This window comes from Oncorhynchus masou, chromosome 6, assembly GCF_036934945.1.
Source record: "Oncorhynchus masou masou isolate Uvic2021 chromosome 6, UVic_Omas_1.1, whole genome shotgun sequence".
In the NCBI taxonomy this organism is placed as follows: Eukaryota; Metazoa; Chordata; class Actinopteri; order Salmoniformes; family Salmonidae; genus Oncorhynchus; species Oncorhynchus masou.
This window is the reverse complement of record NC_088217.1, coordinates 32,148,089-32,172,498: the sequence shown is the minus strand read 5'-3', so window position 1 is coordinate 32,172,498 and position 24,410 is coordinate 32,148,089. Positions and strand designations below refer to the sequence as shown.

General features: G+C 44.1%; 1 protein-coding gene across 1 annotated transcript in view; it reads right to left on the bottom strand.

The window, feature by feature from the left end:
* Positions 1 to 1,056: 1,056 nt before the first annotated feature.
* Positions 1,057 to 24,410, bottom strand: part of LOC135541903 (guanine nucleotide-binding protein G(i) subunit alpha-2-like) — a 92,995-nt gene continuing 69,641 nt past the window's right edge. The window contains exons 3-9 of the mRNA XM_064968395.1: positions 21,667 to 21,808; positions 15,670 to 15,830; positions 7,528 to 7,656; positions 5,104 to 5,233; positions 4,760 to 4,913; positions 1,594 to 1,808; positions 1,057 to 1,406 (exon numbers count right to left, since the gene is read on the bottom strand). Coding sequence (XP_064824467.1) covers positions 1,618 to 1,808; positions 4,760 to 4,913; positions 5,104 to 5,233; positions 7,528 to 7,656; positions 15,670 to 15,830; positions 21,667 to 21,808 — 907 coding nt within the window. The 3' untranslated portion in view covers positions 1,057 to 1,406; positions 1,594 to 1,617. The remainder of the gene's footprint in view (positions 1,407 to 1,593; positions 1,809 to 4,759; positions 4,914 to 5,103; positions 5,234 to 7,527; positions 7,657 to 15,669; positions 15,831 to 21,666; positions 21,809 to 24,410) is intronic.

Sequence of the window (24,410 nt, the reverse complement as noted above, 5' to 3'; positions counted from 1 at the left end):
TACATAATCATGCTGACATCCTGTGTTGGAGGCTAAAGGACTATTCCTTGCGTAATTGGTCAGTTGCTCGATTAAGTTCTGGGCCCATACATGTTAAGAGAAGGGATCAAGAATTGCTAGAACGAGGTGCGGAACAATAACCAGTTTGTCCAAATAACCAGTGACGGAAAACCCAAACACCGGAACTATTGCTGCTCATTATCCTAAGCATCACGTTCAGTCAGATTCTCCGTTATGTTTGTGTAGACCTCTCCACAAGAGATTACTGTGTGTATTCATGTAGCTCTGCTCAGCAAGTTGTTTTGTCTCTCTTCCTTTCTGCTGCTTTTTTCTCCATTGTGGGTTAAGGATTTATTTTGGTTGTATTACACCAATAGTTCAAACATGCCTTTAATGATCTGGTTTGGTGGAATAAAACTATATTTGTAGTGTTATATGAACAACTTGTCCATTAGTATGTGAAAATTAATTAAACAATGTGTAGGAAAACACAAGCAAGTGTGTCAGGTGCTATTTTTATTTAAATTAAATAATCATAAGGACTTTTAAAGCATTTAAAATTTGACCAAAAACCCTAACCTATCTCTCAATTAGATTTTGTCTTTCCTTATGACCTATTTATCCTTAAGATGGTTTGATGAAAATGGAAGAAAAATGTATGCATACAGTCGGTCAAACAGTACTGATAAAAGTATATCTAAGAATCAGTTGTAAACTGAAGTGTAGGCACAAACATACTGCAAAAGACATGTAAATGGTACTATAAAAAAATACAATGTTAAGTACATATTTTAACTATCAGTTAGAATTTTTGCTATTCTTTCCCATGGTTGTGAAGATTTTTTTTCGTTTTACTTTTCTATATTTTTTTTATTTCGATTTTCTAAAAGGAATGTTAAAATATTCTGCGCAGATTACAGAGCTAATATATCTTATGTCATGTATGAATATGCGGTTCGGCTATGAATGAGGAACATATGTAAACATTATTTTAAAAAGCACTCCTTTTTCGATTGATATTCTCTATTCATGCCTGTGCTTCTTAAAAAAAATGCCTTATGTGATTAAAAGTTTAATGGAATTTGCACATTAGATTTTGTAAAGTAACATGAAAGCATTTAATAAAAACTTTTCCATTTTCTCCTCGAATAATTGAAAATAAACAAAGAAAAACAAAACAAAAAAAGACAATAAATGTTTGATTCAAGGTCTTGGCTGAAAGAGTTAACAATTATGAGCAACTGGATCAGCAATCGTTGAAATTCTGCAAGGCTCTCCAAGTTCTCAGTCTCTTAGGTGTCTTTAAAAAAAGCAGATAAAAGCATAAATGGTGGTTGGCCAGTGCAGTCTGTCTTCCCCATCCTTCCTTCTGGTCATCAGAGCTGTTCAAGTAATCTGAGGGAAGACTGAGAAAGGGAGAGGTTAATGTATACAAGACTCACCTTTAAGTTGCATTCAAAGAACATTAAGTGGTGCTTTTTGTACATTTACGAACACATATATATCCATGTGTGCATGCGTGTGTGTGAATGTGTAGTCCATGAGCATGTGTTTGTAAAATGTGTGTGCTCTATTCTATGTGTAGCAGCTCACCTTGACTCTTCCTCAGGCTTCGCTCTAGAAGAGACCACAGTCCTTCAGGTTGTTCTTGATGATGACGTCGGTGACGGCGTCGAAGACAAACTGAACGTTCTTGGTGTCGGTGGCTTGGGTGAAGTGGCTGTAGATCTCCTTGGTGTCCTTCTTCTTGTTCAGGTCCTCAAACTTGGTCTGGATGTAGGCCTGTGCCTCTTCAAATTTGTTGGGACCTGGGTATAGGAGAGGAGGTTAAGACAGGAGTGTTGTGCCCATAGAATTAGATAGGTTGTTCTACTGAGTCTGCACGAGTCATGCAAGGAGAAAACTAGTTTCAGGTGGAGAAGTGGACCTGCTCTACCGATGGGATTCATGGGGTTTGTCAAGCTACACTATATATACAAAAGTATGGACACTACTTCAAATGAGTGGATTCGGCTATTTCAGTCTCACCAGTTGCTGATAGGTGTATAAAATCGAGTACACAGCCATGCAATCTCCATAGACAAACATTGGTAGTAGAATGGCCTTACTGAAGAGCTCAGTGACTTTCAACGTGGCACCGTCAAAGGATGCCACCTTTCCAACAAGTTAGTTCATACAATTTCTGCCCTGCTAGAGTTGCCCTGGCTAGAGCCCCCCCGTGCTGTTATTGTGAAGTGAAAACGTCTAGGAGCAACAACGGCTCAGCCGCGAAGTGGTAGGCCACACAAACTCCCAGAATGGGACCGGTGGGTGCTGATGCACATAGCGCATAAAAATAATCTGTCCTCCGTTGCAACACTCACTACCAAGTTCCAACCAGCTCTAGAAGAAGCAACTTGATGAAATGGGTTTCCATGGCCGAGCAGCCGCACACGGACAAAATCGGGTTTGGCGGAAGTCAGGAGAACGCTACCAAAATGCATAATGTCTACTGTAAAGTTTGGTGGAGGAGGAATGATGGTCTGGGGCTGTTTTTCATGGTTCGATCTAGGCCCCTTAGTTCCAGTGGAGGGAAAGCTTAACACTAAAACATAAAATGACATACAGTGCCTTGCGAAAGTATTCGGCCCCCTTGAATTTTGCGAACTTTTGCCACATTTCAGGCTTCAAACATAAAGATATAAAACTGTATTTTTTGTGAAGAATCAACAACAAGTGGGACACAATCATGAAGTGGAACGACATTTATTGGATATTTCAAACTTTTTTAACAAATCAAAAACTGAAAAATTGGGCGTGCAAAATTATTCAGACCCTTTACTTTCAGTGCAGCAAACTCTCTCCAGAAGTTCAGTAAGGATCTCTGAATGATCCAATGTTGACCTAAATGACTAATGATCATAAATACAATCCACCTGTGTGTAATCAAGTCTCCGTATAAATGCACCTGCACTGTGATAGTCTCAGAGGTCCGTTAAAAGCACAGAGAGCATCATGAAGAACAAGGAACACACCAGGCAGGTCCGAGATACTGTTGTGAAGTTTAAAGACGGATTTGGATACAAAAAGATTTCCCAAGCTTTAAACATCCCAAGGAGCACTGTGCAAGCGATAGTATTGAAATGGAAGGAGTATCAGACCACTGCAAATCTACCAAGACCTGGCCGTCCCTCTAAACTTTCAGCTCATACAAGGAGAAGACTGATCAGAGATTCAGCCAAGAGGCCCATGATCACTCTGGATGAACTGCAGAGATCTACAGCTGAGGTGGGAGACTCTGTCCATAGGACAACAATCAGTAGTATGTTATGGAAGAGTGGCAAGAAGAAAGCCATTTCTTAAAGATATCCATAGAAAGTGTCGTTTAAAGTTTGCCACAAGCCATCTGGGAGACACACCAAACATGTGAAAGAAGGTGCTCTGGTCAGATGAAACCAAAATTGAACTTTTTGGCAACAATGCAAAACGTTATGTTTGGCGTTAAAGCAACACAGATCATCACCCTGAACACACCATCTCCACTGTCAAACATGGTGGTGGCAGCATCATGGTTTGGGCCTGCTTTTCTTCAGCAGGGACAGGGAAAATGGTTAAAATTGATGGGAAGATGGATGGAGCCAAATACAGGACCATTCTGGAAGAAAACCTGATGGAGTCTGCAAAAGACCTGAGACTGGGACGGAGATTTGTCTTCCAACAAGACAATGATCCAAAACAAAAAGCAAAATCTACAATGGAATGGTTCAAAAATAAACATATCCAGGTGTTAGAATTGCCAAGTCAAAGTCCAGACCTGAATCCAATCGAGAATCTGTGGAAAGAACTGAAAACTGCTGTTCACAAATGCTCTCCATCCAACCTCACTGAGATCGAGCTGTTTTGCAAGGAGGAATGGGAAAAAATTTCAGTCTCTCCATGTGCAAAACTGATAGAGACATACCCCAAGTGACTTACAGCTGTAATCGCAGCAAAAGGTGGCGCTACAAAGTATTAACTTCAGGGGGCTGAATAATTTTGCACGCCCAATTTTTCAGTTTTTGATTTGTTAAAAAAGTTTCACTTCATGATTGTGTCCCACTTGTTGTTGATTCTTCACAAAAAAATACAGTTTTATATCTTTATGTTTGAAGCCTGAAATGTGGCAAAAGGTCGCAAAGTTCAAGGGGGCCGAATACTTTCGCAAGGCACTGTACTAGACGATTCTGTGCTTCTAATCTACTGGCAACAGTTTGGGGAAGGCCCTTTCCTGTTTCATCATGACAATGCCGCCGTGCACAAAGTGAGGTCCATACAGAACTGGTTTGTCGAGACCGGTGTGGAAGAACTTGACTGGTCTGCACAGAAGCCTGATCAATACTCCACCGAACACCTTTGGGATGAATTGGAACGCCGACTGCAAGCCAGGGCTAATCACCCAACATCAGTGCCCGACCTGACTAATGTTCTTGTGCCTGAATGGAAGTCCCCGCAGCAATGTTCCAACATCTAGTGGAAAGCCTTCCCAGATGAGTAGAGACTATTATTGAGGCAAAGGGGGGACCAACTCCATATTAATGTCCATTATTTTTGGAATGAGATGTTTGATGAGCAGGTGTCCACATACGTTTGGTATTGTAGTGTATACATCTTGCCACTAGATTTCTTCTACTGGTAAAAACTATTCCTCCTCGTCTAACATGAGAATGTCAACATACAAACACTGCCAACTACAAGAGAATATGGAACATTCAGGGGATGCAGAGTTGTGTTACGGTCATACCAGAGTACTCTGGGAAGCAGATGGTCAGGGGACTGTGGGTGATCTTCTTCTCAAACAAGTCCTTCTTGTTGAGGAACAGGATGATGGAGGTCTCTGTGAACCACTTGTTGTTGCAGATGGAGTCAAATAACTTCATGCTCTCGTGCATCCGGTTCTATGGAGAGATGGAAAGAGAGAGAGAGAGCAAGGGAGGGAGGGAATGAAAACATTATTTAATTCCAGTTGATCCAGACAAAATCAAAATGAATGTGAAGCAATTTCCTTTCGAAATAAAATATAATTTAAAGTGATAAGAGAGATCTAGTTAGTGGCACTTAAAGGACAACCGTGTTCTGCCTCCTCACCATCTCCTCATCCTCAGCCAGCACCAGATCATAGGCACTCATGGCCACACAGAAGATGATGGCTGTGACTCCCTCAAAGCAGTGGATCCACTTCTTCCTCTCAGAACGCTGGCCACCCACGTCAAACATCCTGCAGGAACACAAGGACACAGTTAGGGTCACCCTTTTACTGCTGTTTACTAGTGGTGCTGTATGCCCACCCCCAAATCAACCTCTCGTCTAGCCCTGTCACTCCTTTGATGTGTGCAGATTTGGAATAAGTGGATAGGTGTAAACAATATGGTGCTGGCTCCCCCTACATTTTTTACGGGAGCCTCCCCAATGTTGCTTAAACCTATTTGGTCTATTTGGATCTGGAAACACAGGAGGGGATGTTTTCTGCAGGGCCATTCATGACCTCCGTATTGGGATCTATAATTATACCAAAAACATGTAAGCACCATGATGATTTGACATTCCTGGAGGATCTCCCACTCTCCATTAACTCAGGCTGGGCCTGAGGGTATCTCTGTAGTCCGATCAGCTAGCCTTCCTCTGGCAACCTTCTCTCTCCATGTGCACTGCATTCAGTCTGCCTCCTCTGTCTCTACCGCAGGCTGCAGACGGATGGGTCTGAGGCGCTGAGAGAGGCAATCTAGTAATGTTTGTTTGTTGACACGATTGAGCCCTGCATTACTTTTCATGAGGACATTGACCAACCCACCGACCGGGCATGTGGGCGAGATGAGAGGATGCCCACTTCCCAGTTCCAGTCTGGGTTGTGGAACCCATCTGAGATATTTACTAATCACCACCACCAAGGCATTTCAAAACATGGAGAATAATAATAAATACTGAGACAGTGGCATGGAAGTCTGATGTTTGTCAAATAGCAGACAGACTGTCAGTTTAGTTGTTGTACCATCAGCCCTGCTAGAAATTCAGCTGATATTTGTGTGAAGTTCCTATGTAATGGAGTGCTACTATGCTATGTGTTGGCAGGCTGAGTAAGTACAGCTCATTACCACAGGGCTGTAATGTTCAGGGCTGTAATGAGTAGTACTCACCTCAACAGGGCTCTCATCAGCTTTAATATCACTCACTGTAACCTGATTCATCAGACCAGATAAACACTAGCTAACACTGCTGCAGGGCAGGCAGCGGAACATTCTGTTATTTGTGTTTGTGTAAAAACACACCCAAATACCGTCTGTCTCGACAGACAGACGGACAGACAGACACGCAGCCTTGTGCACGCACACGTTTTGATTTCCAGTGCTTTGAAAATAGTGTATCCTGACTCCATTTGGAAGCTTATATTCCATTTGATGTGTAAAGGTGGTGGGGGTATTGAGATTTAAACAGGAATTTCCTCAGTATTTTATAATTAAGACATGGATAGAGGACTGAGAAATAGTTCTGTTATCAAGGATAAGGAGTAATGGAGGCATGGATCCAATTCCCACATTCAAATAAACATGGATTTCTGAAGCCACTGCCAGTGAATACATCAACCAGTCCATCAACACTCACACAACCTCCCCACCGATGCACACACAAACTAACAGCACACACAGAGACACACAACCTTCCCACCATACACACCGATACACACACAAACTAACAGCACACACAGAGACACACAACCTTCCCACCATACACACACAAACTAACAGCACACACAGAGACACACAACCTTCCCACCATACACACCAATGCACACACAAACTAACAGCACACAGAGACACACAACCTTCCCACCATACACACCGATGCACACACAAACTAACAGCACACAGAGACACACAACCTTCCCACCATACACACCGATGCACACACAAACTAACAGCACACACAGAGACACACAACCTTCCCACCATACACACACAAACCAACAGCACACACAGAAATACAGAGACAGAGACACACAGAGACACACAACCTTCCCACCATACACACCGATGCACACACAAACTAACAGCACACACAGAAATACAGAGACAGAGACACACAGAGACGGAGACACACAGAGACGGAGACACACAGAGACGGAGACACACAGAGACGGAGACACACAGAGACGGAGACACACAGAGACGGAGACACACAGAGACGGAGACACACCGATGCACACACAAACCAACAGCACACACAGAAATAGAGACAGAGACACACAGAGACAGAGACACACAGATACAGAGACACACAGAGACACAGAAAAGACAGAGAGAGAGAGAACCAGACAGGGTTTAGTCAGATGGAAATTGTCTTTTCAAAGTAACAACCAGACAAAATGGTGCTTTGGAGGAATGAACATCGCTACCTTCACTCCGAAAGACAGAGAGGAAAGAAGAAACAGAGAGGTTATTTTGCGTTTGGGCAATGGTACGAGCAGGGGGTTCAAAATGAATCACGCACACACTAGTACGTCAGCGGTCCACTCACTTAAAGTGCAGGTCTTTGAAGGTGAAGTGTGTCTCCACGATGCCGGTGGTCTTGACTCTGGTCCGCAACACATCCTGCTGTGTGGGGATGTAGTCTGCTTTGGCTATCCTCTCTAGATCATTCAGGTAGCTGACAGGGACAACACACACACGTCAGAATACAGATACACACAACTGTCAGATTAAAAACCAGGTGGACCCTCACAAAGCCTAGGGTTACAGGGTTTCAGGGCTCCAACTCTGCACCACTGGTGTGGCCATGTTGTTAATGGTATTGGTGCTATCTGTTTATTTAACCATCATCAATATAAACTCACCACTAAGTGGATAGAGACTCATCAGTTTCTATTTGCTTGACTATCTGAATTGCCCAATCTATAGTGGATATGATACACATCAGCACTCAATCTGCCAGGAGATGCCGACAGCCTTACTCAACACATTTACACACACAAATGATAATGGCATTTGATCCCTGGAAAACCATCTGATTGCGCCTGTTGAGAGAGAAAACAATTGTGCTCGTCATGGCGCTGCAGACAGCCAGGGCAGCGGGCCCTGTCAGATACTGTCAGATTCCTCTCATGTGGTGTCAGCCAGTCAGCCAGAAGGTAATTCAATCTTTTTTAAGGCCTTAAATTCATGGCAATAAATCTTTGTTTGGAAACAGCTGTCTGTTCATTTATTTCGCAGCAGCGGCCCGTTATGTTATTTGAATATAGAGGACACTTCCTGGCTGTCTGACGCCACTTCCTGGCCCTCTGACACCTCTTTCTGAATGGCTGGGTGGAGATGAGGGATGGGAGGCTGGGACTAGTGGGTGATATTGGCTTCACAATTTGGATCAAATCAATGGCTCAACATTTTAATCACACAGTTATTCTTCTGCCTTACAAAGATGTTCTGGATGGTGTGCCTTGTCACTGTATGGTACCATCAGACTGACACGATTTACCACCCTCAGATTCTCATGTTCCCTCTCTGTGTTTATACCTGCAGAGGTTGAGTTCTAGAGACTGTTCTATAAACTGTGTGCCCTGAGCTGAAGTTTACACAGAAGATTGTACATCAATATCGTGGCACAGCGTTTCATCACAAAACAAAGTGTTCGTGTTCGCTATAATCCTGCCTAAAACAAGTCTGTGCGTATATTAAAAGTGTTCTCCACACACACTCCTTCCTTCATCACAAACCAACGTCTCTGATTGAAGGATTCTAATCCCACGCCACACAGAGAAAGGCCTCCTTTGTTGTGAGGGATTCACTTATTGAAACATTGCTTAATATTGTGCTTTCGATTTCTAGTATCCAGAGCTTAATTGAATCCTGTGGGCTTACAGTTACAATTTACAAACCCTCCTTCTTCCCCTGTACCTCCTCCCTCTAGCAATGGTTAAACATTATTGTGGTTATTAGCTCTATGCTTTGATTCATTTGCTCATGGATTTGGCCTTTGGAGAGGAGGTGAGTTACAGTAGTGGAGCTGTAGGAGTGATTCTAGCCTGCCGAGAGGGGATCGGGCCTCTCCCTGTGCTCTGAGATAGATGACAGTCTGGAGGCTGATATTGTTGAAGCACACAGGAAGTTTCTCTAACTACAGTAGTCAAAGTGCTCTGGAGAGGCCTGATAAAATAATGTAAATCCTCATCACCGCCTTCACAACCTCTTGGGGGTCATCACAACAGTACGCTTGCCAGAAAGCCAGAGCTTTAATAAGAGCAGAGCGAGTGAGCGAGCGAGGGATTAAAAAGTTATGATTAGATTGGTAATACAAAAAGGGGGAGAGAACAATATCGCTCCCTCTGCTCGTTTAATATTTAGTGGATGCCAGGCAATCATTTTGTGACACACTATCCTGTTGTGCATTTTAGAGCCCATTTCCCTGGCACCATGCAATCTCACCAAGAGGCCTTGTGTCTAATGGACACGCCTAAGAAGAAGTACAACACTCTCCCTCTGTTGCAGGTGGGGATACATGCACAAGTGGTTTTCCAGTCACATAGATGGTGTATCAGGAATCGTGGAATCAGGAGATGTGTTGTGTTTGCTCAAAACTTCAATATAGAGTGATTGAGGGGCCCTATGGGGCCCGGTGATAAGGGACTCTAACCTACACCACGCTACAGCAGCACTGGGGAGAGAGAGCCTTGCAGTATTAGTGTGTTTTCTTTCATCATTAGGCCAACAACTTAGCACTACATTACACTGACGGAGCACTACATTACATTGACTCAGTTAAAGGCCTCAATGTTAATGAGCGGCTCTGTGGAGAGGCTCCAGAGAGAGCTGACAGCCTGCGGCATGCAGAATGGCTGTGTTGGGGTCAGACATTAGAAGCATGACTAGACCTAAATGGAAGTGACATGAGACCTGTTGTTGTTCTACATAGAGGAATACTTACAATGGGAGTCACTATAAAGGACTAACCTGGGACAATAGCCTTACACTGTAGCATCTGTTGACTGGTCGCTGGGAGAACCAGAGCACAGAACCTTGAATCTGGGCGCAAAGATGCATAGCGCTGCTGGTTTCAGGGACAGAGTCAGAGCTGGGACACCAGGTGAGTGATCTCTCTGGCCAATCAATGACGTCAATCAAGAGCCAGGTAGAGTAGAAAAGAAAAGCAGCAGTACTGCAGACCCCGAGCCAGGATTTTAATAGCCCTGGACTAAAGGCTGCACCCAGGCGTGACATGGTCAGTGCCAACCACAAACTGCCACCAATCCCTGGAAACCCCAGTGACTCCCTCATTCAGGCTACATTTTCCTGATGGCTGCCTCATGGCCAGCCGAGAGGGAGGAGGAGGAGGGAAAGAGGGAGTGACTGCATATGTGAGCAGTCACTGTGAAACCACACTGTCCTCCACCCTGACTTCAGAGCTCCCGCTGCTATTCGGTGGCATTTCCATGCTATTTCCACACACAGTGGGACAGGACAGGACAGCTCTACTAGTGTGGGAGCTGAGCAGGCTGTCCCAATGCAGTCAGACTTTGGACACAGAGAACTACACAGAGGTTTCAGAACAGAACTAAAACTACATTCAGACCCATCTCCAGAAATATTGTTGGTAAGCTAAATCAAAGGAAAGACATTTTAGAACAACAAATTTAACTATTAAATGAACACTAGCGGCAGTTAGACAATAGCATTTCCTTGTCTGTTATCACCTCTAATTTGTCTTGGCCATAAAAAAAACCTTACAGGAAAACAACAACATAGAAAACATATTCAGGCTGGGGACTATACAGGTGAATTAAAAACCGCTCTCTAAACAAGCGAAAGTCATCTGTTTGTAAACAACATGTTGGTTGTTTCTTAACTCCCATCATCAAAGTGGATTGATCCAATCTATTATGTCAGGAACTGGTCCTCTCTTCAGAAATTGATTCGGGGGAAATTAGGTTTGTGAAAATTCCTGGAAGTTCAGAGTCAGACTAACCCCCATTAATAAACCAATTGGTTCCTAAACAAAGTGATAACACATAACGCATGCAGCCTTGATCTCTTAATCCCCTTAAGATAGAGATGGGAGACCGAGGGGGGACGGGAGGAGGGAATTTTGGAGTCACTGTGGTGTGAAGCCATTAGAATCAGAGCCTGCTGATCTAGTGTGATGCTGCTGCTTCTCCAAAACTCCCCCTGATTGCTTTGCCCCAGATTCAGAAGGTAAATCCAGTAAAATCACAGCCCAGCCTACTTTAACAGAACCCATTAAGTTTTGTGATCTAGGAGGGGGACATGGAGAGTGGCTGAGCTAATGGTACTATGGCATTGAGGAGCACACCACATCAGTCACTGCCTTTATCAATAAGTGTATCGAGGACGTTGCACCCACAGTGACCGTACGTACATACCCCAACCAGAAGCCAAGGATTACAGGCAACATTTGCACTGAGCTAAAGGGTAGAGCTGCCGCTTTCAAGGTGCAGGACTCTAACCCAGAAGCTTATAAGAAATCCTGCTATGCCCTCTGACGAACCATCAAACAGGCAAAGCACCAATACAGGACTAAGATTGAATTGTACTACACTGGCTCCGATGCTTGTCGGATGTAGCAGGGCCTGTAAACTATTACAGACTACAAAAGGGAAGCACAGCCGCGAGCTGCCCAGTGACATGATCCTACCAGACGAGCTAAATCACTTCTATGCTTGTGTCCAGGCAAGTAACACTGAAACATGCATGAGAGCATCAGCTGTTCCGGACGACTGTGTGATCAAGCTCTCAGTAGCCAACATGAGTAAGACCTCTAAATAAGTTAACATTCACAAGGCCGCTGGGCCAGATGGATTACCAGGACATGTGCTCCGGGCATGTGCTGACCAACTGGCAGGTGTCTTCATTGAAATGTTCAACATGTCCCTAATTGAGTCTGTAATACCAACATGTTTCAAGCAGACCACCATAGTGCCTGTGCCCAAGAGCACTAAGGTAACCTTCCTAAATGACTACAAACCCGTAGCACTCACGTCCGTAGCCATGAAGTCCTTTGAAAGGCTGGTAATGGCCCACATTATAACCATTATCCCAGAAACCCAAAACTCCCTAATTTGCATACCGCTCAAACAGATCCTCAGATGATGAAATCTCTATTGCACTGCACACTGCCCTTTCCTACCTGGACAAAAGGAACACCTATGTGAGAATGCTATTCATTGACTACAGCTCAGAGTTCAACACCATAGTATCCTCAGCTCATCACTAAGCTAAGGATCCTGGGACAAAACAATTCCCTCTGCAACTGGATCCTGGACTTCCTGACGAGCTGCCCCCAGGTGGTGTGGGTAGGTTGCAACACATCTACCACGCTGATCCTCAACACTGGAGACCCTCAGGGGTGCGTGCTCAGTCCCCTCCTGTACTCCCTGTTCACCCACGCCTGAATGGCCAGGCACGACTGCAATACCATCATTAAGTTTGCAGACGACAGTGGGAGGCCTGATCACCAACAACGATGAGACAACCTATAGGGAGGACATCAGAGACCTGGCAGTGTGGTGCCAGAATAACAACATATCCCTCAACGTGATCAAGACAAAGGAGATGATTGTGGACTACAGGAAAAGGAGGACCGAGCACACCCCCATTCTCATCGACGGGGCTGTAGTGGAGCAGGTTGAGAGCTTCAGGTTTCTTGGTGTCCACATCACCAACAAACTAGCATGGTCCAAACACACCAAGACAGTCGTGAAGAGGACACAACAAAACCTATTCCACCTCAGGAGACTGAAAAGATTTGTCATGGGTCCTCAGATCCTCAAAAGTTTCTACAGCTGCAACATCAAGAGCATGGTTGCATCACTGCCTGGTAAGGCAACTGCTCGGCCTCCGACCACAAGGTACTACAGAGGGTAGTGCGTACAGCCCGGTACATCATTGGTGCTAAGCTGCCTGCCATCCAGTTCCTCTACACCAGGTGGTGTCAGCAGAAGGCCCTAAAAATTGCCAAAGACAAAATGCTTCTCAAAAGCTTTTATCTCTGAGCCATAAGACTCCTGAACAGGTAATCAAATGGCTACCTGGACTATTTGCATTACGCTGCTGCTACTCTGCTCATCATCTATGCAGTGTCACCTTAACTATACATTCATGTACATACAGTTGAAGTCGGAAGTTTACATACACTTAGGTTGGAGTCATTAAAACTCATTGTTCAACCATTCCACAAATTTCTTGTTAACAAACTATAGTTTTGGCAAGTCGGTTAGGACATCTACTTTGTGCATGACAAGTAATTTTCCCAACAATTGTTTACAGACAGATTATTTCACTTATAATTCATTGTATCACAATTCCAGTGGGTCAGAAATTTACATACACTAAGTTGACTGTGCCTTTAAACAGCTTGGATAATTCCATAAAATTATGTCATCGCTTTAGAAGCTTCTGATAGGCTAATTGACATCATTTGTGTCAATTGGAAGTGTACCTATGGATGTATTTTAAGGCCTACCTTCAAACTCATTGCCTCTTTGATTGACATGATGGGAAAATCAAAAGAACTCAGTCCAAAACAATTGCAGACCTCCACAAGCCTGGTTCATCATTGGGAGCAATTTCCAAACGCCTGAAGGTACCACGTTCATCTGTACAAACAATAGTACGCAAGTATAAACACCATGGGACCACGCAGCCGTCATATCGCTCAGGAAAGAGATGTGTTCTGTCTCCGAGAGAAGAACGTACTTTGGTGCGAAAAGTGCAAATCAATCCTAGAAAAGCAGCAAAGGACCTTGTGAAGATTCTGGAGGAAACAGGTACAAAAGTATCTATATCCACAGTAAAACAAGTCCTATGTCAACATAAGCTGAAAGGCCGCTCAGCAAGGAAGAAGACACTGCTCCAAAACCGCCATAAAAAAGCCAGGCTACTGTCACACCCTGACCATAGTTTGCTTTGTATGTTTCTATTTTTTGGTTGGTCAGGGTGTAATCTGAGTGGGCATTCTATGTTAAATGTCTAGTTTGTCTATTTCTATGTTTGGCCTGATATGGTTCTCAATCAGAGGCAGGTGTTAGTCATTGTCTCTGATTGGGAACCATATTTAGGTAGCCTGTTTGGTGTTGGGTTTTGTGGGTGATTGTTCAGGTCTTTGTGTTTGTTGCACCAGAGAGGACTGTTTTGGTTTTTTGCATTTATTGTTTTATATTATGTTCATGTTTGAGTTTTTCCTTTATTAAAAAACATGAACAACAACTACGCCGCATTTTGGTCCGATCCTTGCTACACCTCCTCTTCAGAGGTGGAGGAAGAAGAGAACCGTTACAGCTACGGTTTGCAACTGCACATGGGGACAAATATCGCACTTTTTGGAGAAATGTCCTCTGGTCTGATGAAACAAAAATAGAACTGTTTGGCCATAATGACCATTGTTATGTTTGGAAGAAAATGGGGGAGGCTTGCAAGCCGAAGAACACCATCCCAGCCATGAAGCACGGGGGTGGCAGCATCATGTTGTGGGGGTGCTTTGCTGCAGGAGGGAGTGGTGCACTTCACAAAATAGATGGCATTATGAGGAAGTAAAATTATGTGGATATATTGAAGGAACATCTCAAGACATCAGTCAGGATGTTAAAGCTTGGTCGCAAATGGGTCTTTCAAATGGACAATGACCACAAGCATACTTCCAAAGTTGTGGAAAAATGGCTTAAGGACAACAAAGTCAATGTATTGGAGTGGCCATCACATATCCCTGACCTCAATCCCATAGAAAATGTGTAGGCAGAACTGAAAAAGCGTGTGTGAGCAAGGAGGCCTACAAACCTGACTCAGTTACACCAGCTTTGTCAGGAGGAATGGGCCAAAATTCACCCAAGTTATTGTGGGAAGCTTGTGGAAGACTACCCGAAACGTCTGACCCCAGTTAAACAGTTTAAAGGCAAAGATACCAAATACTAATTGAGTGTATGTAAAGTTCTGACCCACTGGGAATGTGATGAAAGAAATAAAAGATGAAATAAATCATTATCTCTACTATATCATTCTGACATTTCACATTCTTAAAATAAAGTGGTGATCCTAACTGACAGGGAATTTTTACTTGGATTAAATGTCAGGAATTGTGAAAAACTGAGTTTAAATGTATTTGGCTAAGGTGTATGTAAACTTCCGACTTTATCTGTAATCCCTCAATTAGCACGACTAACCGGTGCCCCCCGCACATGACTCTGTACCGGTCCCACCTGAAAATATAGACTCGCTACTGTTATTTTAACTGTCATTTATCTTTAAAAAAAAACATTTTAAAAAGTTCTTTACCTATCTAATATTCACCTAATACCTATTTTTTCCTAAAAAATTGCACTGTTGGTTAGGGCTTGTAAGTAAGCATTTCACTGTAAGGTCTACACCTGTTGTATTCGGCGCACATGACAAATAAACTTTGATTCAATGGTCTTCCAAAAGTTCCATTCTACAGAGTGTGAGTAAGTTACAGGCAGGCCATTTATGTTTTTGTAGTTTCCCAAAAATGTTTTAAAAGTTAGAAATCACACATCAAAATTGCATATCTTGCATATCTTTGGGTACAGCCTTACAGGTACTATATGGTAACATGGTAAAGAGTAGGACCATGACAAAGTAGACTATGAGCCTGGCAGAGGTACGTAGCCAAGTGGGCAGAGTGGTGTTGGTCGTTACTCACTAGGCAGCCGAGTCGTTGAGCTGGTACTCGCGGGCGCGCGTAAAGCAACCCTGCACCCCTCCGTCGCCCCACAGCCTCTGCATGGCGTTGGACAGGTCGTCTGGCAGGATGCCCTGCTCCTCAGCAGCCCCTGAGAGGGCAAACAGCTGGCGGGCATCATCCTGGAGGCGACACAGACACACACAGGGTTAGGAATGAGTCAGACCAAGTGGAACAGACAAGAGACCTTGACTAATCAACTTTAATAAACTTGGCCATGGTAAAGCAGACAGTAATAGATCAGGTCTCACAAGGTCAATTAGACTGGAGGACACAATTAGACAGTCTGCACTACAAACAGAAGAACCATTAAACACAGTAATCATACCTATCCACTGGAGAGACTGTCCTCACTTTTCTCAGAGCTCTGTGTGTGCGCGTGTGTGTCTGTGTGTTCGGGCCAGCCATACAGGTGACTCATCATTCAGAGTAGCCACAGGGGAGCACCCCAGGGCACAGCACCCCTCTGGAAGGGTCCATGAGAACAGGATGACTGAGGTAATTATACCTGTAGACACAGGCAGGTTTCCGCCAGGTCTCAGCCCTGAGTTACACACAGAATGTGGTGTATAGCTTTCCCCTAGCATGGTCCCACGCTGACTTACGCAAGTATGTACACACAAACACACAGAGCATCAGAAGGGCCGATTACACAGCTCCCACATCACCTTAGTGCACTGCCCACAAAACCCTCTTGACCATCCCTCCATGCATCGATGCTTCCCAGGGAAAAGATGGACAAACTCCTAAAGCTGCATTGACATGACCGAATACAAACAGTGCAGCTATTCCCTCCGGAAGGCTATCAAACAAGCTAAGCGTCAGTATAGAGACAAAGTAGAATCTCAGTTCAACGGCTCAGACACAAGAGGTATGTGGCAGGGTCTACAGTCAATCACGGACTACAAAAAGAAAACCAGCCCAGTCATGGACCAGGATGTCTTGCTCACAGGCAGACTAAATAACTTTTTTGCCCGCTTTGAGGACAATACAGTGCCACTGACACGGCCTGCAACGAAAACATGCGGACTCTATTTCACGCAGCCGAGGTGAGTAAAACATTCAAACGTGTTAACCCTCGCAAGGCTGCAGGCCCAGACGGCATCCCCAGCCACGCCCTCAGAGCATGCGCAGACCAGCTGGCTGGTGTGTTTACGGACATATTCAATCAATCCCTATCTCAGTCTGCTGTTCCCACATGCTTCAAGAGGGCCACCATTGTTCCTGTTCCCAAGAAAGCTAAGGTAACTGAGCTAAACGACTACCGCCCCGTAGCACTCACTTCCGTCATCATGAAGTGCTTTGAGAGACTAGTCAAGGACCATATCACCTCCACCCTACCTGACACCCTAGACCCACTCCAATTTGCTTACCGCCCAAATAGGTCCACAGACGATGCAATCTCAACCACACTGCACACTGTTCACTGGTCACGATGGCAACACCCATCCGTAGCACGTGCTCCAGCAGGTGTATCTCACTGATCATCCCTAAAGCCAACACCTCATTCGGCCGCCTTTTGTTCCAGTACTCTGCTGCCTGTGACTGGAACGAATTGCAAAAATCGCTGAAGTTGGAGACCTTTATCTCCCTCACCAACTTCAAACATCAGCTATCTGAGCAGCTAACCGATCGCTGCAGCTGTACATAATCTATTGGTAAATAGCCCACCCATTTTCACCTACCTCATCCCCACAGTTTTTATTTATTTACTTTTCTGCTCTTTTGCACACCAATATCTCTACCTGTACATGATCATTTATCAATCCAGTGTTAATCTGCAATATTGTAATTATTCGCCTACCTCCTCATGCCTTTTGCACACATTGTATATAGACTCCCCTTTTTTTCCTACTGTGTTATTGACTTGTTAATTGTTTACTTCATGTGTAACTCTGTGTTGTCTGTTCACACTGCTATGCTTTATCTTGGCCAGGTCGCAGTTGTAAATGAGAACTTGTTCTCAACTAGCCTACCTGGTTAAATAAAGGTGAAATGAAATAAAAAATAAACTGCCCTAACCCATCTGGACAAGAGGAATACCTAAGTGAGAATGCTGTTCATCGACTACAGCTCGGCATTTAACACCATAGTACCGTCCAAGCTCGTCATCAAGCTCGAGACCCTGGGTCTCGACCCCGCCCTGTGCAACTGGGTACTGGACTTCCTGACGGGCCGCCCCCAGGTGGTGAGGGTAGGCAACAACATCTCCACCCCGCTGATCCTCAACACTGGGGCCCCACAAGGGTGCGTTCTGAGCCCTCTCCTGTACTCCCTGTTCACCCACGACTGCGTGGCCACGCACGCCTCCAACTCAATCATCAAGTTTGCGGACGACACAACAGTGGTAGGCTTGATTACCAACAACGACGAGACGGCCTACAGGGAGGAGGTGAGGGCCCTCGGAGTGTAGTGTCAGGAAAATAACCTCACACTCAACGTCAACAAAACTAAGGAGATGATTGTGGACTTCAGGAAACAGCAGAGAGAACACCCCCCTATCCACATCGATGGAACAGTAGTGGAGAGAGTAGCAAGTTTTAAGTTCCTCGGCATACACATCACAGACAAACTGAATTGGTCCACCCACACAGACAGCATCGTGAAGAAGGCGCAGCAGCGCCTCTTCAACCTCAGGAGGCTGAAGAAATTCGGCTTGTCACCAAAAGCACTCACAAACTTCTACAGATGCACAATCGAGAGCATCCTGGCGGGCTGTATCACCGCCTGGTACGGCAACTGCTCCACCCACAACCGCAAGGCTCTCCAGAGGGTAGTGAGGTCTGCACAACGCATCACCGGGGGCAAACTATCTGCCCTCCAGGACACCTACACCACCCGATGTTACAGGAAGGCCATAAAGATCATCAAGGACAACAACCACCCGAGCCACTGCCTGTTCACCCCGCTATCATCCAGAAGGCGAGGTCAGTACAGGTGCATCAAAGCTGGGACCGAGAGACTGAAAAACAGCTTCTATCTCAAGGCCATCAGACTGTTAAACAGCAACCACTAACATTGACTGGCTGCTGCCAACACACTGACTCAACTCCAGCTCACTTTAATAATGGAAATTGATGGGAAATGATGTGAAATATATCACTAGCCACTTTAAACAATGCTACCTAATATAATGTTTACTTACCCTACATTATTCATCTCATATGCATACGTATATACTGTACTCTATATCATCGACTGCATCCTTATGTAATACATGTATCACTAGCCACTTTAAATATGCCAATTTGTTTACATACTCATCTCATATGTATATACTGTACTCGATACCATCTACTGTATCTTGCCTATGCTGCTCTGTACCATCACTCATTCATATATCTTTATGTACATATTCTTTATCCCCTTATACTTGTGTATAAGACAGTAGTTTTGGAATTGTTAGTTAGATTACTTGTTGGTTATTACTGCATTGTCGGAACTAGAAGCACAAGCATTTCGCTACACTCGCATTAACATCTGCTAACCATGTGTATGTGACAAATAAAATCTGATTTGATTTGACTGAGAGGAGACATGCTGGCCTAAGTTCCATGCAGCTGGTTAACCTGTGTCTGCCCAGTCCACCCCCAGTCTAACCCAGTCCAACCCATGAACTGGTTAATAAGTGATGGAGGCAGTTCTAAGAAGAGGAATCAAAACAAATACACCAGGTGATCAAGGCCTCTTTAAAGTAGCTCACAGGAATAGAGTGAGTGCATTGTGTTGTAATTAAAGTCTGTGATAAACAGACTAGTTTTATGGCGACTGAAGGAGGATGACCTGTATCGTGTCAAGACTATGTCACCTGAGCCCACCTCCTCCCTTCAAGAGCCCTTAAGGTGTGCACAATAAGAGAGAACAGTATGGTGTGAATAGGTGGCAAAATTACATTCCCTGGTTTTCCAGTAATCCTGGTTGGAGGATTAAGGTTTTCCGGATTATTCCCTCCTCATTGCGGAAATCCCCCTATCCGGATTTCTGGAAAACCTGGGAATTTTTAAAAACGTGACCGGAATTTTGCAACACTATGTGTGTAAAATGAAAACTAGCACAGATCTCTGTTGTTACATTAAGTCAAATACTTTAAACAGCCAATCTACAGAACATGTAATACATTAAACTATCTGTCACAACCTGACCATAGTTTGCTTTGTATGTTTCTATGTTTTGTTTGGTCAGGGTGTGATCTGAGTGGGCATTCTATGTTACATGTCTAGTTTGTCTATTTCTATGTTTGGCCTGATATGGTTCTCAATCAGAGGCAGGTGTTAGTCATCGTCTCTGATTCGGAACCATATTTAGGTAGCCTGTTTGGTGTTGGGTTTTGTGGGTGATTGTTCCGGTCTCTGTGTTTGCACCAGATAGGGCTGTTTTGGTTTTGCACATTTCTTGGTTTTGTTAGTCTATTCATGTATAGTTTCTTTATTAAAGAACCATGAATAATCACCACGCTGCGTTTTGGTCCGCCTCTCCTTCGACACAAGAAAACCGTTACACTATCAGGCCAAGGGAGTAAGACACCAGAACATTTTGAGTAGCACTCCCTCTTACAGTCTCACCCCTGGGGAGCTGCTTTGTAAGCATGGCTGAATTAGCCGCTGCAGCAGTGAATACACCTGATAGATATACTGCAGTGGGGGACTATAGAGAGAGCCCTGCCCCCTTCAGCACTACAGTCACTGGGAGTGGTATTAGATGAGCAAGCGTGTGTGTGTGTACAGATAGTTCTGAGACAGGAATAAGCCTACAGCTTATTCCTACTCCATCATTATTAACACCTAAATGACTTAACAAAAGGCCTCAATAGGCATGGGTGCTGTACATTGGTAGTGAATGAGATGCATTAGTCCCATACAATGTAAATCACTTTATCAACCACCATGTATAGTGGGGCAAAAAAGTATTTCGTCAGCCACCAATTGTGCAAGTTCTCCCACTTAAAAAGACTGAGGCCTGTAATTTTCATAGGTACACTTCAACTATGACAGACACAATTAGATTTTTTTCTTCTTCAGAAAATCACATAGTAGGATTTTTAACCATGGCTCTGTTAAGAGCTAGTAAAGCAGCATAATCCACAAAGCCCATTGTTGGAGAATGTAGCCCGTCTTACGGTGTACAACATCATCATTACGAATTCATTATGTCAAATCAGGTTAGGTTATAATATAACACTGGTATAGTTTCACAGCTGTGAAGTTCTGATTTCTGTTTTTTTTATCATTTTGAGAGACACCGACAGACCTGCAGAGATTTGTAGCAGGAATATGTCTTGCAGAGCAAGTTACCTCCAATAAACCAACTGTGACACATACCAGCGGGAGAACACTCTTCCCTCTCCATACCTCCTCTGCACAGGAAGTAGTACAAAATTAGGTCTTTATCTCAACACTTGATCAAATCCAAAATTGGACTTGGTCGAGAGAGTGAGCAGATCGCTCACTTAATAATACTTCTGTTTGGTTGGTAATATGAAGAACAGGAAAATATTTCATAAGATTCCTATTTGCATAGAGAGGAACTGTAAATCTTGTTTGGGAGAGACATGGGGGGCATGACTATAAATGGCTCTTACTAGGAACACATGGATAGTTTTTTATTGTTGTGTCATATCTCTCAGTAGTTCCCACTGGGGAGACAGGATGGAACTCACTCACTCCGCCTCATACAAGGTCTGGGAGGCTAAACTACTCGAAACTCTAATCTGTCTGGAGGCAATTGTCACATAGCACTTCAGGAAGAAGAGATACTTGAGCATTGATCATTTCCCCATCTCACTTCAGACAGATTAGAGCTGGACTAGAGAAGATGGATAAAGTGGAGAAGTCTGTTTTGTGAGAAGAGTGGGAGCGGTTCAAGGGCTGGTTGGCTTTTAGAGCAGCAGTGGGTGGTATGCAGAGAGAACAGTGGCTGCTCAGGTGGATGCACTCAGAGGCGCGTGTGTGTGTGTCTTACCGCTCGAGCGGCCTCTTCGTAGTCGATCTTGAGGTTAGCCATTGCCTTGATGATGGCCATGATTGACTGGATGGTGTTGCTGTAGACCACAGCTCTGTACTGTTTACACTCTTCTTCTGAGTAGCCATCCTCATGGATGATCCTGACAGACACAGGAGAGAGAGAGTCGGAGGGTCATTTAAACAGGAGGGAGAGAGGAGTTGGGTCATTTAAACAGGAGGGAGAGAGGGGTGGGTCATGCAATCTCCATAGCCAAGCGTCAGCTGGAGTGGTGTGGAAGAACTTGACTGGCCTGCACAGAGCCCTGACCTCAACCCCAATGAACACCTTTGGGATGAATTGGTGGAGGCTCTTATAGCAGCAAAGTGGGGACAAACTCCATATTAACGCCCATGATTTTAGAATGAGATGTGCAACGAGCAGGTGTCCATATACCTTTGGTATCTAGTGTATGTGCAGATATTTGCACCATGTCATTGCTCGCTCTCTCGCTCTACTGTGAGTGCATAATGAGCCTCTTGCTAGGTTTCACTCATATGGCGAGGGGTTGAAGCTTATTGGCTGAAACTCAAATTGCTAAGGGGCTGGGCCCACATGTGGGAAAATGTAGGGGAAATGGTGCATCACAGCTTCCAGAAAACAGTCACTTTTAAACTAGGGATTTCGTGGCTAATTGAGGTTAAACAGTAATTCTGCTCATATATTATGCATGTGTGAAAGCTGGAGGTTTACTTGTCGCCAAAGTTCCGGAGCATGTATTTAATAATTGAAACAAGTACTATCTACTTTAATCATTGGCTGTACTATGCATACTAAATACTTCATTCCAGACTGATGTTACTGGTCTGTGGGGGAAGATCCAGTCTCTGCTGAGAGAACACTACAACTAAAACAAATAGACTATAGTATATGGAGGAGGGAGATGGAACAAATATGTTGATAGTAAAAAGTGGCCAGGCCAAGACAGGAGCTCCTACGCTATGAAACAAATATTTTACCCCGTCGAGTCACACCAATTCCCTCTGGGAGCATGGATTGGGCCCTGCGGTGAGGCATTCTCAATCAAACTAATTGGATAAAAGGGAGCCTGCTAGGATGAAGGCCAAATGGGACTGAAAGAATTAATTGAATGTTTTTACCTTTATTTAACTAGGCAAGTCAATTAAGAACAAAATCTTATTTTCAATGGCGGCCTAGGAACAATGGGCTAACTGCCTTGTTGAGGGGCAGAACAGCTGATTTTTACCTTGTCAGCTCGTGGATTTGATCTTGCAGACCTTTCAGTTACTAGTCCAAATCTCTAACCACTAGGCTACCTGCCGCCCCATGAGCTCATAAAGTGTTTATTCTCAATCACAATTCAGTGAAGACAACACACCAAAGAGCCACGCTGGCTGGGGAGGTTGGAGGTGAACCAGGGAGACTTGTTTGAAGTCATGTTCAATTTCCCCAAAATGTAAAAAATAATTAGATTTCATGCCGAAACAGACATTTTCCTAGATGAGACCAGATGAGACTGCAAATTCATAATAGTAATAGTCAAGAAGAACCATAGATTTCAGAATTAAAATTTATTCTGCTAAGTTAAATTTTTTAATTCAGAGCAAATCATGATGAAGCCTTTTCCTTGTTAGTGGAGCCCTCAAGTTATTTATACTAAAGACAATTATACTGATTTAAAGTTCATATAAGGAAATCAACTGAAATTAATGAATTAATTAGGCCCTAATTTATGGATTTCACATGACTGGGCAGGGCATAGGCCCACCCACTTCTGAGCGAGACCCACACACTGGGTAGCCAGACCCAGCCAATCAGAATCTTTTTTTCCCCAACAAAAGGATGTTATTGCAGTCAGAAAATCCCGCAAGTGAAGAAGCCGGATGTGGAGGTCCTGGGCTGGCGTGGTTACACGTGGTCTGCGGTTATAAGGCCGGTTCTCTAAAAAGATGTTAGAGGTGGCTCATGGTAGAGAAATGAACATTAAATGATCTGGCAACTGCTCTGGTGGACGTTCCTGCAGCCAGCATGCCAATTGCATGCTCCCTTAAAACTTGAGACATCTGTGGCATTGTATTGTGTGACAAAACAACACATTTTAAAGTGGCCTTTTATTTTCCCCAACACAAGGTGCACCTGTGTAATGACCATGCAGTTCAATCAGCTTCTTGATATGCCACACCTGTCAGGTGGATGGATTATCTTGGCAAAGGAGAAATGCTCACTAACAGGGATGTAAACAATGTGTGTCACGCCCTGGTCGAAATATATTATGTTTATTCTTCATTTATTCGGTCAGGCCAGGGTGTGACATGGGTTATTGTGGTGTGTTTTTGTCTTGGGGTTTTGTGGGATGTCTAGCGTTAGTCTATGGCTGCCTGAGGCGGTTCTTAATCAGAGTCAGGTGATTATCGTTGTCTCTGATTGGGAACCATATTTAGGCAGCCATATTCTTTGTGTGTTTCGTGGGTGATTGTCCTTAGTGTCCTTGTTCCAGTCGCTGTGTTAGTTTACATAAGTATAGGCTGTTTCGGTTTTCGTTACGTTCATTACGTTCTTGTTTTTGTAGTATTTGTATTTAGATTCGTGTTACGTTTTTTGATTAAACATGGATCGCAATCTACACGCTGCATTTTGGTCCTACTCTCCTTCACCTCATGAAAACCATTACAGAATCACCCACCACAAACGGACCAAGCAGTGTGTTAACAGGCAGGTGCAGCGAAAGGAGGAATGGACATGGG